Source organism: Carcharodon carcharias, chromosome 2 (genome assembly GCF_017639515.1).
Source record: "Carcharodon carcharias isolate sCarCar2 chromosome 2, sCarCar2.pri, whole genome shotgun sequence".
Classification (NCBI taxonomy): domain Eukaryota; kingdom Metazoa; phylum Chordata; class Chondrichthyes; order Lamniformes; family Lamnidae; genus Carcharodon; species Carcharodon carcharias.
In genome coordinates this window covers 104,450,710-104,465,675 of record NC_054468.1, presented here as the reverse complement: position 1 = coordinate 104,465,675, position 14,966 = coordinate 104,450,710, and the positions used below count along the sequence as shown (strand labels likewise).

Genomic DNA, 14,966 nt, shown 5'->3' with positions numbered 1-14,966 from the left:
TAACTCTAAATCCATTGCCCTCACTTTATGAAATCTGCAGGGCATATCCATGGCTTTGTTGAGGATAATGTGGTAAATTCTACAAATTAGTCCAAATCCACCAGTAATTTGATTAGAAAATATCAACAGGTGTCTGGTGCATTTTAGATTTCCTGTGCAGTCATAGTAATAATGAACACACATAACAATATTATAATACAGAATCAGTAGTAGCAAGAGTTGCACTTTTACACAAATGTAAAATAAAATGTACAGACCATCTAATAGTGGAAGGGAGAAGGAGGAAGAAATATGCAGTCAAAGTTAGGGAATTGAATATATGAGTTTAGTGCATTTAAAATAAATCAAAATGTGTATTGAAGAAAACTAAACAGACTCACAAAGGATAAAAACCCTGGTCCAGATGGATTGTAGAGGCATTACTACACGTATTTAATCATTCACTGGTGTAGTGTTAGAGGACTGGTGGATACCTGATGTAATTTCTATATGTAAGAAGGGAATGTAACATTTCCAAGGAGTTATAGACCAATCAGCTTAGCATCAGTGGTAGGAAAAATAATGAATCCCCACTAGAGAGAAAAGAAGAACATCTAGAAACAAAAATATAATAATGAATTGTCAGCATGGATTTTAAAGAGAAAATCTTGCTTGACCAGCTTTATTGAAGATTTTGAGGAGGTAACAAAGAGACAATGGTAATGGAATAGATGTAATTTATCTGGGTTTTCAAAAGGCCTTCGATAAAGTGCTACATAATAGGCTAATGAATAAGGCTAGAGAATGTGGAGTCAGGGAACAAGTGACAGAATGGATTGCTAGCTGGCTTCAAGCCAAAAAGCAGAGTTGGAGTAAAGTTGAAGTAGTTATTCAGAGCGGGAAGTGATGTTGCTGGGATCCCTTCTGTTCATTAGTTACTTTCAGAACTTGGACTTTGGAATCAAAACATAATTTCTAAATTTGCGGATGACACCAAATTGGAGGAGATAGTCGGTATTCTCAGGAGGACATTAATAAACTTGCAGAATAAGAAAATAATTGGCAAATGAAGTTCAGCACAAGTGTGAAGTAGTACATTTTGGTACAAAGAATGGGGAGGTCATTTATTACTTAGAAGGTACAAGTCTAGTTGGGGTAGAGGAATAAAGGGATCTCTGAGTACAAATACACCAACTACTAAAAGTTGCACCCCTGGTTCACAAGGTAATTTAGAAAAAGCAAACCTCAGGCTTTATTTCTAGAGGGACAGATTTGAAAAGCAGGGAAGTTATGCTAAACCTCTATCGAACCTTGATTAGATCACAGTTGAGAGTACTATATGCAGTTCTGGTTGGCATATTATGGAAGAATATAGAGACATTGGAGAGGGTGCAGAGAAGATTTACAAGGAAAATACCAGGAATACATGGGTATCCATTATCACAGAATGACTGACAGGTTGGATCTCTTTCCTCTTTAAAAAAAAAGGTGGAGGAGTGACCTAATAGAAGTATTTAAAATTATAAAATTGAGTGGGTACAGAGAGAATGTTTCCTTCTATGGGCAGGAATAAAAACAAAAGCCATCAATACAAGATAGTTACCAAGAAATCCAATAAGAAGTTCAGAAGAAGCTTCTTCACCGAAAGAATGGCGAGAATGTGGAAATCGCTACCACAGGGAATGGTTGAAGCGAATAGTATTGATACATTTATAAGGAGAAGTTAGACAAGCACAAGAGGAAGCTAGAAATATAGGGTTACAATGATAGATTTAGGTGAGGAAAGATAGAAGGAGGCTGAAATGGAGCATAAGCACTGGCACGGACTGGTTGAACCAAATGGCTTGTTTCTGTGCCATTTTTCGTATGTAATCCCATGTAATAAATGTATGTGTATACATGAACATGTATATACATGTATATTAGTGACATGCAGGATAAGATACTGCAGATGAGGATTCAGGGTAAAAAGCTAGAATGGATGTAATTTGGCTGAAGGGTATGAAATAAGTGGGTATGTTTTAAAGGAGTTACATCAGGGTGGTAATCCTAAACTGGATGCCCCAAGTATTGATGTTAAAACCACTGCTATGGGCAATATTTTCCAGCCCCGCCAGGGGCAGGAATGTCACGGGCAGGATGGGAAAATTTGGAGAGAGGTCAAAAGTTAACCGCTCTCCAAATTTTCCTGTCTCCACCCCCCCCACCGCCACGGTGATGCCCGCCACTGGCAGGGCTGGAAAATCCAGGCCTATTTCAAATTCCTGGCAATAATTAGAATTGAATATCTGTGTTGATACTAAACTAAGAGGCACAGTTGATTGTGAGAATGATGTTCATGAAACATAAAGTAGGTTGGACAGAACAGTGTCAGGAAAAACCATGAAGGACAATTTCAAAGAGCTTCACATCAGAAGACAAAATGGATGTACTCCATGAATGGTATTGAAAAGGCTAAGGATGCAGCTCAAAGGAGCTACTAGCCAAAGTTATCTTGAGACTCAAGATGTTCAACCAATGCAGAGCAACAGTCAACAAAGCAAGTAGAATGTTGAACTATATAGTGAAAGCAGAACAGTGCAAGTGGAGGAAATCAAACACACACACACTCTGTAGTGTGCTGTGGTCAGACCACACCTTACCTCAGTCACTGATATTTGAGCACTGCGGCAGGTTTAAGAAAAGAACCACAAAGCCAATCACATGGAAAAGACTATAGGGTAGAGTTTTAAAAAATGCTGAAAACACTGGAATTACTTAAGGAACAACCAGGTGTGCTGCTTTGGAGGTTATAGCTAGAATCTTTTGAGTGATGAACTGACAATCTGGTAATTACATGATCACAATTGCTATACTACCTTTTAATTCCAGATTTGGTCATTAACTCGATTTAAATTCTCCAGCAGCGTGATGGAATTTGAATAGAAGTCATCTAGTCATTAGTCCAGGCATCTGGACTACTAGTCCAGGAACATAACCACTATTTTATGGAACTAATTTATACAGGTTTAATACCCTGACTGATGTAATGCTTAGTCACACAGAGCAAGACAGTGTTCACAGAATGGTTCTGATGAAAAGTGATCAACCTGAAACATTAACTCTCGTTCTCTCTCCACAGATGATGCCTGACCTGCTGAGTAGTTCCAGCATTGTTTTTATTTCAGATTTCCAGCATCTGCATTACTTAGCATTTGTTTGGAGAAGGAAAATCATACAGGTTTTCTGCTCCTGATTGTTATCCTTAACTGGAGAATGGGTGAGAGGTTATAATAACCTCACATAATGTGAGGGAAGGATCCAGCTTACATATGATCATTTGAGTCAGTTACCAAAAGGTTGTGTCAGTAAAGTAAGCTCAGCAATAGTCAGAAACTTCAGAAGAGGAGTTAGTAAAATTGGGAGGAGATTATCCTGACCTGATCATCTATGAATTCTGGGGGTTATTGTCTGATTACAAGCCTAAATTTATTGTCATACTGGTACAAAGTTATAAACTATTTGCAGCACAGAAACAAAGCATTCAGCCCATGCTGGCGTTTATGCTCGAAGCGCGTCTGACGCTTAAAATACAGAGTAAGGCTTTTGCCCACATTTTAAAAATGAAGTAAGAAAATATATTTTCATGTTAACAGCTGCTCAGTAACTGCAGAACTCGGTCACATAGACCTTTGGGTAAAAATACCTGTTTGGAGCTTAATTACTATGCGAGACTATTCAGCACTAAGCTGCAGGTATTTTTAAGAACCATTAGAGTATATTATTAGTAATCCTCCATAATAACTCTCATACTTTTTATAAAGTAACATATAATTACATCTAATTACATAATGAAATATTCACTCTAATTTGTATAATTCACTATTTTATCCCCATAGCATTGTGGATGTACACTCCAAATTTCATTAAGGGAAGCTATTTGATTTGTTCCAAAAAATACGTTTTCATTGATGTGATTTGTATATGCAAAGCCTGTCTACAAATCACTAGTGAATAATGATATTCCTAGGAATGTGATTTCTAAAGACAACATTGGTGGGGTAAATATGTAATGAAATATCTTTTAAATTTAATTTGTGAATGACTAAGAATTCAATCAATTTGCATAGATCATAATGTACATTTGTTGACTAGATGGGCACTGGTGTCTCTGACTTATCAGATTGTCCCTTTACCTGTGATTTTGGTTCAAATCCAAGGCAAACTGAGGTGCTAAAAGCCTCTCTAGTTTAATTAAATTTGGTGCCTTCAACTTAATTAATGGTGGATATCATAAATGGTATTAAACTAACAATGGCAGTCAAGTAGAAATTAAGAAGTTCACAAGAGTGAACATGGGCCTATCCTTCTGAGGTTGGAGTGAGCTTAGTGCATTTGGCAGTTCTGATCTTCACAGTACCCAAAATGGAAATAGTGTTCCATTCCTCAACATTCATTTCCTTCATTTTGATAAGCAAATAAATAAATTGCTGTGAAGCACAATGGAGGAAAGAAACATTCAAGGAAAAGTTAACATAATTTGAATATGTAAATTAAGTATGATGAGTATGAAGGCATTTTATTCAGTGGGGTGACAAATGCAAGTTTTGTAAAGAAAGGAACCCTTGCTTATTTAGTACAGTTGTTAGTGAATTTTGAATGTTGTATATGAATATTCCTTCCTATACAAGTTGCACAACTCCTGCAGACAGCCAGGCAGTTTGTTTCCAAACTTCCAGTGTCACTATTCAGTTGGCCAGTGGGAAGTGTGTGCCAGTCTAGATATGATGCCTGTGTCTCCTGTTGTGTCTCCTGTGTCAAGCTGTTGTCTGCAGGCAAATGTGGAAGTTAATTTAAATACAGAAAACACCTAAAACCTCACGTAAATGATCAAATAATCTGGTTAGTTTTGGTTGTTAATAATCTTCAAGTTGTTAGCTGGGAGCTGAAAATATTTGCTCACTTTACTTAAAATTAATTGCAGAATGCAGCCCACATTGATTCAAATAAAATCTTTTGCCCCTTTAGTAGTTGATGTGATTATGAAAACTGCAATTTTATAAGAAATCTGGCGGCTTACAGGAAAAAGTGGCTCAAAAGGAACTGATTTCAAAATGGGTTTGGTTTACTTCATCACTGTGTTGTTCATCCTTAAATCTGGTACAGTAGAGAAAATTAACAGTCTCAGGTGTTAAATTCCTATTCAAGAGATCATGCAGAACACACTGTAGATTTTCAAATGAAAGCAAATTAAGTTAAGTGAGACAAATAAATGTCAATTTGCAGTAGCGTTTCTTTATAGAAAGCAACTGGCCTCCAGAGTGCAATATGTTGAGAGAGGCTTGTTTTTTTTGGTCCTGTAATCTGAATACCTTTTATTTATGTCTGATGTTGCTAAGGCAATGAAAGAAAACTGAAGCTTTGTTTTTGTACAGCATGTTCTGTCTTTGACATTGCAATATAAAGTTTGAAGTATGCAAAAGACCCAGCATCTTAAGTAGAGGACCTGAAAAGTCTCAGATCTCAAAATTGCCATTTTATGCACAACCTGTGCTGTTACTTGTCTTGTGGCGAAGCTGATTTAATCTCTGTCATATTGATGTGCATCTGTTCCATGTAAGGTGACTCTGCTGCTCAAAGGGAGATCGGCATGCCCTGACCCATTTAACTGTTGTCGTCAATTTAAGACTATTCATCCTAGGATCACATTGTGTTGCTATCTATTATTAAACGAACAGTCATGTTTTGAGTTACCTTTAGAGTCCTTGTCCGCAATTACAAGTCATATTGCAACATAAAAAAAAACTGTGGCCCAAATCTTCCGATCAACATCAGAGCCACTAAGTCCGATGCTGACCAGACAGAAAATTGCGCACTTACCTGCACATGTTTAAAAGGTTCCGACTTCCAATGCAACTTCCAGAAAAACACACTCTGCAAAGGACTTCGTGCAGAGAACAGCAAAGAGGATCATTGTAGAAGGCACTAGCTGATGTAAGTTTAAATGTCCAGTGTGTATATTAGTGAATGACTAATGGATGAATGTTAGTGAATGGATAGGTGGATGAATGAGTGAATGGAGAGGGTAGGCGAGGTAAGTGGGTACCTGGGTAGAGTGGTAGGTGGTAGTGTTGGGTGGATAACATGGTAGGTTGACAGGTGGGTGAGGCAGCATGTGGGTGGGATGGGTAAGTGGGTAGATGGGTCGGGGGTAGTCGGGTCGGGAGGGATTATCAGGTTGGGGGCTGGTCAAGTTGGGAGTGTAGTTGGGTGGTGGAGGCTACTCGTGTAGTGGGGGTTAGTCAGATCATTGGGGGGGTCGAGGTGGGGCTAGTGGGATGGTCAGTGCATGTGATTGGGGATTCGATTCTATAGTTACCCAGGAGCTAGACTAAGGTTTTTCTGTCTCACATTTCCTGGGTAACTATCCAGATGAGTTGGAACTATCTGAAGTCTCTGACTGAGTTTTTCAGGGGTTCCTGGGAAGCAGGGGAATTGCCCATTGGAAGTTCAATCTACCTGGGCAATTTTACTGGATCCTGACATGCATCTTGGATCATACGTCTGGTCTCTGACGACCCAGAGACTGCAAGATCCGGGCCTATGTTTCTTCATCATCCACTAGCCCTCTACAAACAATGTGACAAGCTAGTGATACAATTTGGGAGAATCAAAGAGACTTTTTTTTACTCTCTGTTCTCATGACCACCGAAAGTTCCCACCCTTTACCTGCCCCACTTATGTGCAGATTCCCATAAAGTATAAAAGAACACATTTGCATAGATATAGTACCTATCATTCCCTATGAACATCCCAAAACACTTCATAGACAATGCATTACATATTTAAAGTATAGCCACTGTCATTACATAGGCAAATGTGGTAATATGGTAACCAATTGCACATACCAAGAGACAAAAACAATGAATTAAAGGCAAATTAATCTGTTTTAATGGTATTGGTGGAGGAGAATTGTTGTTCAGGAAAACCTCCATGCCATGGGATTATTTGTCAATAGATGCTGCCCTTTTAGCAGCTCATCTGAAAGAAGGCATCTCCAACAATGCAGCACTCCCTCCTTCCTGCACTGTTCTGAATTATTTTTCTCCCATTATCACCTGCAGTCTACTACTGCAGTGCAACTGTGATGGATGGACTGTGGAATGTATAGTGACCTCCAATCAACTGGATGAGCTTTTTCTGAACAGTTAAGTCAAACCAAACAACATCATCATCTTTGGTTTGTCAGGACAAATGTCTTATACTTGTTAAGGATTCATGTTTTCATATTGACTTGTTCTTTTCAGCTTCAGGTCTCAATGCTTAGAAAAACATTACTGGGTACATCAGAAACTGCTACTTCCAGCAACTTGACAAAGTACTTAAGCTTTTAATAATTTAGTTTTACTGGTTTCTATAGTTAAAAGTAACACCCTTGATTTGGCTGGGGAAAATACATTTAAAAATATCCTTCTCTGTTTGCCATTACCAGGTTGTCTCTCAGGTCTTATCACTGTGCAGTAATGCAATTGGAAAAACAGCTGTTTGGTCATTTTAATCTAATCCAGCCAGTGGGAATTTGATGGGATGGAATTGGCCACCCATTTTAGACCCTGTTTGAGTCTGTTCCCATTGATTTAAGTTTCCAGCCAGGCAGGTTGGGTTAAAATGACCCCCATTGGAGTAGATCCTTGTCCACCCGACAATAAAAAAATCTTAAAGATAAAAACACTCATTGCTTCTGTTTAGAGTTTTACAACACTTGCTTTATTAACATCTCAGCCATCTACCATCAAAATATAACTTATTGTTCTACAAAACTGAACATGTCTGTTCAACCATCATTTATTTTGCATTACTATGTGTGTGGGTGGAGGGACAAACTAGCAGCAGATATTGTTTTCTGTTTGTAAACTCTCTGTTTACAAACACTCTGAAGTGACACAGTAATTACATAGAACTTGCCTTAAAACATTCCGCATTCTGAATCATTTCACTTCGTTTTGTTAAAATGACTGTCCACAGTGGGTTTTAAGCATTCTTCCTCTTGGGCACGAGAGCGCTAGTTTCCTCCAGCTCACACAGGTAGAATCTTGGCTCCTGTTAGCTCTTCATGGAATAGCTCTGAACTAGTCATGGAAAAGTCTATAGACCAGACTGTAGCTGGAGAATAATGATGCAATGCCTCCCTGGTGAATACCAAAGGACAGATATTTTCTAAAATTCTTCCATCCTCCAGCGCAGTCATTTCCAATTGTATTTTGGTAACTGCTGTAGAAATCTTCCACAAATAATTATGGTTGCTTAATTTTCTCTGTAACGTTTAGGTTGAAACTGCAGGGATTTGTTTAACTTAGTGAAATTAAGTTTTACGTTGTTCAGGTTTAAAGTATTCTTAAATAATTTTTCATTTGTAACCTTATCAGGTAGAGAAAGCTATTATTCATTCAGTCCAAACCTATAGTGCCAGGCAGTAGCATATCTAAAAAAAACAGAAACAGAAATACCTGGAAAAACTCAGTAGGTCTGGCAGCGTCAGCAGAGAAGAGTACAGTTGACATTTCGAGTCCTCATGACCCTTCAACACAACACTCTCCGCCGATGCTGCCAGACCTGAGTTTTTCCAGGTATTTCTGTTTCTGTTTTGTTTTGGATTTCTAGCATCCGCAGTTTTTTGTTTTTATCAGTAGCATATCTAATTTTGATTCCTGGCCAGCACATTAGGGCATATTAGGGTTGCATTCATTGATTGTGGTCTCCCATTGACATCACCTTCACACAAGAAAATCCTACTTACTATGAAAATGCTGAATTTCCTCCGATATAACCAGTGCATTTTTCCCACATCTCTTTCCAGAAACTGATGAGAATGTAATGATTTTCTGTCTTCTGTTTTTGATATTTAGTATAGATATAAAATGATATTTCTTGTATTCAGTCTTTTATCTTTTCCTTTTCTGGAAATGGTGACTCATGTTCATCCACGTAGTCTTTCATCAAATAAAAATCTGGACATTGTTTATCGGTAGGTTGGTGAACCATAAAGAGGCATCACAGCTGAGCCCAAATGTGCCCTCACCTGGCATCCACATGAGCCCTTCCAGCAGAGTTGCTGGTTGGTGATCAGGAGTAGCTTAGCATGCTCAGTATTAGAGATTGAAAAGGCCACTTAGCACAGCCCACTTTCAAACCAGAAACCTGCATGTCCTGTGTGGCTCAATATCACACCAACTGGTGCATTTATGCACTACACTACTAGAAAAGCTACAACTCATTTTATGATAAGTCATCTTTGTATTTACATTTTTCAGTTGACTTAAAAGTGAATTTTAACCTAATTTTGAATTTACTTACAGATAATGCAATTAGCCAAACATTCTTGAACATGGTGTTCTGAGGAAATCCAGTTTTGTAATGCAAGTTTGACAATCACAAGGGCACTATAATCAAGTCAATCTTGTTGAATGTATTGCACAAAAGTGGGATTGTGGCATCTCGCTGCTGGCCAAAATCTGTTGCTAGGAGTAACACAAGAATATAACATGATTTAGACCATTAGCACATGGATTATAGTATGTTTTGTATTGTCATTTGTAAACAAGGTTGCTGCAATTTATATGGAACAGTTCAAACTGCTTTGTAGATTCTCCCTGACCTACAGTTAATGGTGGTCTGAAGAATCTACTTTAGTCCGACCCAATATCCACCTTGGGAAACCAGTATAATAGGGCATTAGTGTGCAAGTGTATTACCCTGTATTGAAATTTCCGGTATACTAAACAATTGTTGGGTTCCACTTTGATTAATGGTAGTGGAATTGGCTGTAATGGCTCATATGGTTGTTATTCCATCAATTGAGTCTGGACAAGCTGCACAGAATAGCAATGCACATTGCATTCACCTACAGCCCAATTCCCAGGCACCACATGGTATAGTGATATTGTGGGCTCACTAATGCATTAATCACATCAGTAATCTAGAGAGATACTATCACTAGGCTAGGATGTATCGAGAAGAGAACTTGTATTTATGCATAGCGCCTATCACAACTTCAGAACATCCCAAAGCGTTTTAGCCAGATTGGAGTAGTTTGTCATTGTTGTAATGTGTAGAAACATGCCAATCAATATTTTCTCAAGCAAGTCTCTCAAGCAAACAAAATAAATAGCTGGTTCATCTGTTTTTAATGATAGTTGAAGAATAGGTTTTGGCCATGACATGTGAGAACACCCCTGCATTTTTTCAAATAGTTACTGAGGAAGTAAACAGGGTCTCAGTTTAGCATGTCACCTGAAACATCAATGCTGCTCATTCCACATCCAGCATTATTTTAATTATTTAATCAACATTTTAGTCTTTAAGCAAGGGACTGAAAAAGAATTAAACTTTTTTTTTAATAATCTCAGATTAGGTTTTGTTTAAAATGGGTCTGGTATTTAGCTAGAACTAGTTTTAATTTGTGGCTTTCTTTAAACAATGCCTTATGAAAGTTTGAGGATTCATTATGCTCATCATAAAGAAACAAATCTACATCTAAGTAAATATTGTAATGATTTTATCGTAAAATAAGTCGATTTGAGTTGCCGACAAGAAACTTGGCCATTGTGAGTGGCCAGCAAATGGTATACGTTGCTGATGGGTTAATTCTAAACCACTGAGCGCCATGGTTCGTTATTTTTCATTACATCTTAACCAAGATAGCAGCTTGTTCAGATTTTGTTTTTACAATTATTTGTGGTTCATCCATAATGCATGAAAGCTGTAGCTAGGATAAAACAAAGCCAATCCCATTTCAAATGTCCTGGTGTTACTGATGTGTTCTACCTAAAACAAATGATTCAAAATTATATTTTATGTAGCATAGAGCAGAAACAGCAAAGAAAAACAGCCCTCTGTTGTTGATTAAAATGCCTAATTACTGTTGTTGTTATGAAGTTTTAACAGTACACAGTAGAAATCATTATACTCTGGCATTACAAAAGCCCTCTTCACAATTGCTCAGATTGGAGTGTGCTGAAATTACACAGCAGTGCTCCACTGCTATTCCCAAGAGGGAAGATGGCTTACAACTGACAAGTATTATTAATTATCACTTTCTTTTCATAACACAGTACCCTGTTTAATTGTTTACCTGGAAGTCGCATGTGTTATTTTCATATGTTTTCAAGTGACATTTTTTTTTTAAAACCAGTATCGGAAATATCTTTCTGCAACAAGATGGAAATGTGGCCTGGCCTCAAAATTTTAGGGCAGTTTTCATTTTGAAAGTTCCGACAATGTTTTTAGATATGTAGTTATACATAACTTGACCTGTGTTGCCCAAGTTTGGAGCAGCTGCAAAGTATATACAGCTGTTTATATCCTTTTATAAGCTGTGGTTCATTACTGCAATATTTTTAAGTGCCTTATTTAGATTTTTAATCATCTTTTTCAGAAAATATCTAATAGAACCTAATGTTACCCAGACAATGAGCAAAGCTGACCCTCTGTATGTCATCTAGAGTTGATCCTACCAGTTTATGTGACTCGTACAATAAATAATTTTACATTGATGTGCTTTGTTCTGAGTTAATCCACTGTAAAAAGAGTAGCACCTCTCATGATTGAGAGTATCTGGTAGGAATTTTAAAATCCAAATTATTTTGCTACATCCAATTAAAACTCTTTCCTATAATGTCTTTCAGCTTTGCGAAGTTATACATTAGTGATTTAATTACTGGTGGAAATTATTGGCAGTCATTAATAAAGCTCTTCAGTTTTACACAGCAACATTTAAATCAAGTGAATGTTGTTTGCCCCTAATCCAAGTCTAATAACCCCAAAATTATTCATAGTGTTTTTGATCAGAATTGGTATGCTTGTATTCACTTCATTTTGTATTTTGTCTCTTTTTCTTTCTTCAGATTTAAATATTTAAAGGTCTGATTACAGTTATTGTTAAAGGTAAGGCTGTCACTACATTGCTCACAATGACTACGTCTCACCACTTTGTTCACTGCATTTTACTAATAAGCTTGTCCTTTATGCTGCTAGCAAAAGTAGCTTTGCTATTCCTTATCACAGCTCCTAATTAGAAATGATGCACTTTGAAACAAGTGGTGCTGGGAATTAACACCTGACCAGGTAGCTGCACTAACAATACTGATGTACGAATGGTACTTCCCTGTTTCTGCATGTCTGAGCTTTAACTGAAAGCTAATACTTTTGCCTGTGTGCCTGAGGCTGAATCTGACACTAACACCTGCCATATTGGAGAATGTCTTTGTCACTCATGCTTTTGTTTGAATTGCTTCAGGGGAGCCAATGAGAGTTAAGTCCATTTATGTTTTGTTTTTTAAGCACCACGCAATTGGATTTTGAAACTGGATAGATAAGAAGTGGCACGTGCTGAGCCGGTCTTTTGAGCCAGCTTGGCTTAATAAGTAGTTTCAGGAGGGCAGATTGCTGAGCCTGGCTTTCTGAATGGAACAGCTGGGGGAGGAAGGAAACACAAAAGACAAGTAGACAGAGTGGCATAAACCTGGAGAATTGTGGGTGGGGCTTTGGACACAGGGAGCAGGCTGACCACACGCCAGGTGTGACCTTTTCTAGCTCGTTGGTTCTGCTTGTTTGTCTGGGCAATTTAAAACTCACTGATAGAAATGAGGAATGTGACAGTCTGCTTGCTGCAGCCAGAAGGAGGAGGAGCCTGGCTGAAGCTGATGGACTACTTTGATTAACCCTCTAAGGACTGCATTAGCATATTAGCACCTTATCTAAGAGCATGACAGGTGTAGGAGTTTTCAAAGAGGGTAAATGTGTTTCATGCTACATTGACATTTTTTTGTAATATTCATCATCATGCTTAATTTAGTAGCTGAAACCATATAGCAGATGTCGACGGGTGAGGAAGAAAGACTCCAAACAACAAAGGCAATGAGTAGACAGTTTGTAGGAAATCTAAAGCATTATTTGGAATAAGAATTGATAACAACCGTGTTCATGTCATTATAGAGCTTGGGTGGTTCAGTGATCAGTGCAGTAAAATCCACTTAATCAGACTGGGCAAGAAGAGAGCTGCAGCTGTTAAATCCTGTTTGGCGCCAGCAGCACTTCTTTGACTCTATTCACACAAGGATCTTGTTATAAATGTTAAGTTTTATCAAATATATCTTTTGGTAGTGTGCCATTTCGTACCTATTGATATTGAGCATTCATATTCACTGTTACAATTGTTCTTGTGAAAACCATTTTGAATTACAGAGGTCCTAATTGGTTTGCAAAGATAATGGAACAGATTATACTTTGCCAGTGCCAGGCCCTTTCACCTGAACAGGAGCAGTAGAATAAATTTTTCAAACAGCAGTTCCTTAGCTGATATTTTGTAAGACAGATATGACAAAAGGAGATACTTGACAAGGCCTCATTGCGTTTCAAGCTGTAAGTTAATTTAAAAAGTCTAACAAGTCATCGATGTACTGTGTCATATAACCACAGCTCATAGGCCTAATCTATACAAAGCTGAATTTCCAATGGCTCTGAGGAGAAAGCTAGCAGAGATCCTACTGAGGGAAGAGAAGGGCTGATTTTTGTCTGATTACGCTCCTGTGAAGCACCTTGGGATGCTTTGCCACGTTAAAGGTGCTATATACTTACACAGCTTTGGTGTTGATTTTGACACCGGGCAGTATTCTTGCCTTGGGGTTTGTTTCAGAGACACAGCAGACTCTCTCTGCCGGGCCTCAGCTAAGTGCTGCAGGTCAGTTGCTCACCGATGTGGACGGAAAGGGACGGTTCCCCAACCAGTAAATGACCAAGAGGCCACCCGTTAACATCCTGGGAAGGCTGCCTTCCAGCAAGGTAAATAACCAAAGGGCAGTGTTCCAAGGGGTTTGCATCTGGAGGGGGCGGGGGTTCCCAGAACAGCGAAGAACCAGTCTCTTGTGTTCTTCCTGGTCCCACAAAGGGAAGTTTTCTTCACTTATTTTGTGGCCTTAATGGCTTTGCAGCAGCCTTGTCTAAAAGGTAGCCACTTAAGCCCTTCACTAAGGATTTGATGAAAATGATGTCAGGGCCCCATGTATATCATTGGGACCCTGAGTTGCACTTATTAATGAGGCACCCACAGTGAGTTTCAACCACAGCCAAAACCATGTCGTTAAAATGGAGAATCGGCAGAAACAGAACAGGAAGTGGAGTTGCTTCATTTTCACTGCTGCCCTACTTCTTTTCCACTAAACGGAGTGTTAAAATTCTCCTTCAAAGCTACATGTTGGTGGACTTGCCACATCCTTAGTAACCAACTTAAAGACAGTATTAGATATAATTGCAAGCTCAACCTTTCACCTGCAATAGGTGCGTTCACCAGGAAGGAACCAAAATAATGGGGGAAAAATTATGTCTGAGTGGGAAAATTATTCCATATTAAACATATCCAGGAAAATGAGTGAATAAATAAATAAAATGAGCAAGAAGCATTAACATATAAAGCAATTTCTATTAACTATTTATTGGCAAAGTATTTCATTCCTTTAAAAATGGTCAAAATAATTAACACAAGCTTAACTTTTAACAATACTTCTAATTTGTTCAGAGTGTGGTAAAGAGCAGTATTCTTTGGTACCAGGTGACATTGGTGGTAAATATGCTGATATTATCATATGCCACCAACAGCCTGCTATATTAATTTACATCCTCTCCAAACTCAGTAGTGCTGTAGTTACCTCTGCCAAGGCCACTAGTTAGCAACTGAGTGAGCTGCAGCTTTTCTTGGCATTTTATTGCCTGACCTTGTACAGTACCTACTCAGTCCATGGGGCATTGATGAATAAGATAGGGCCAGTGTCATTACTGTTACTCCAATTGACCCAAGAAGGGTGTAGAATGAAGGGATGAGACCCCAACTGTATCAAACTATTATACTCTACTTATTTAAAAATCAGCAATATTGTAATGAGATTTTTTTGTGCAGTAAATTATAGTTGCTACAAAGAAGAATTTTAACAACTCAACTTCTCTTAATACTATGA

General features: G+C 38.2%; 1 protein-coding gene across 4 annotated transcripts in view; it reads left to right on the top strand.

The window, feature by feature from the left end:
* Positions 1 to 14,966, top strand: part of ralgapa2 (Ral GTPase activating protein catalytic subunit alpha 2) — a 554,472-nt gene that overhangs the window by 497,619 nt on the left and 41,887 nt on the right. For all 4 annotated transcript variants that reach the window (XR_005942422.1, XR_005942420.1, XR_005942421.1 and 1 more), the window contains exon 40: positions 11,862 to 11,901. Coding sequence is in view for 1 of the 4 variants with exons in the window: in XM_041183014.1 (XP_041038948.1) it covers positions 11,862 to 11,875 (14 nt within the window). In the remaining 3 variants the exon portion in view is untranslated. The remainder of the gene's footprint in view (positions 1 to 11,861; positions 11,902 to 14,966) is intronic.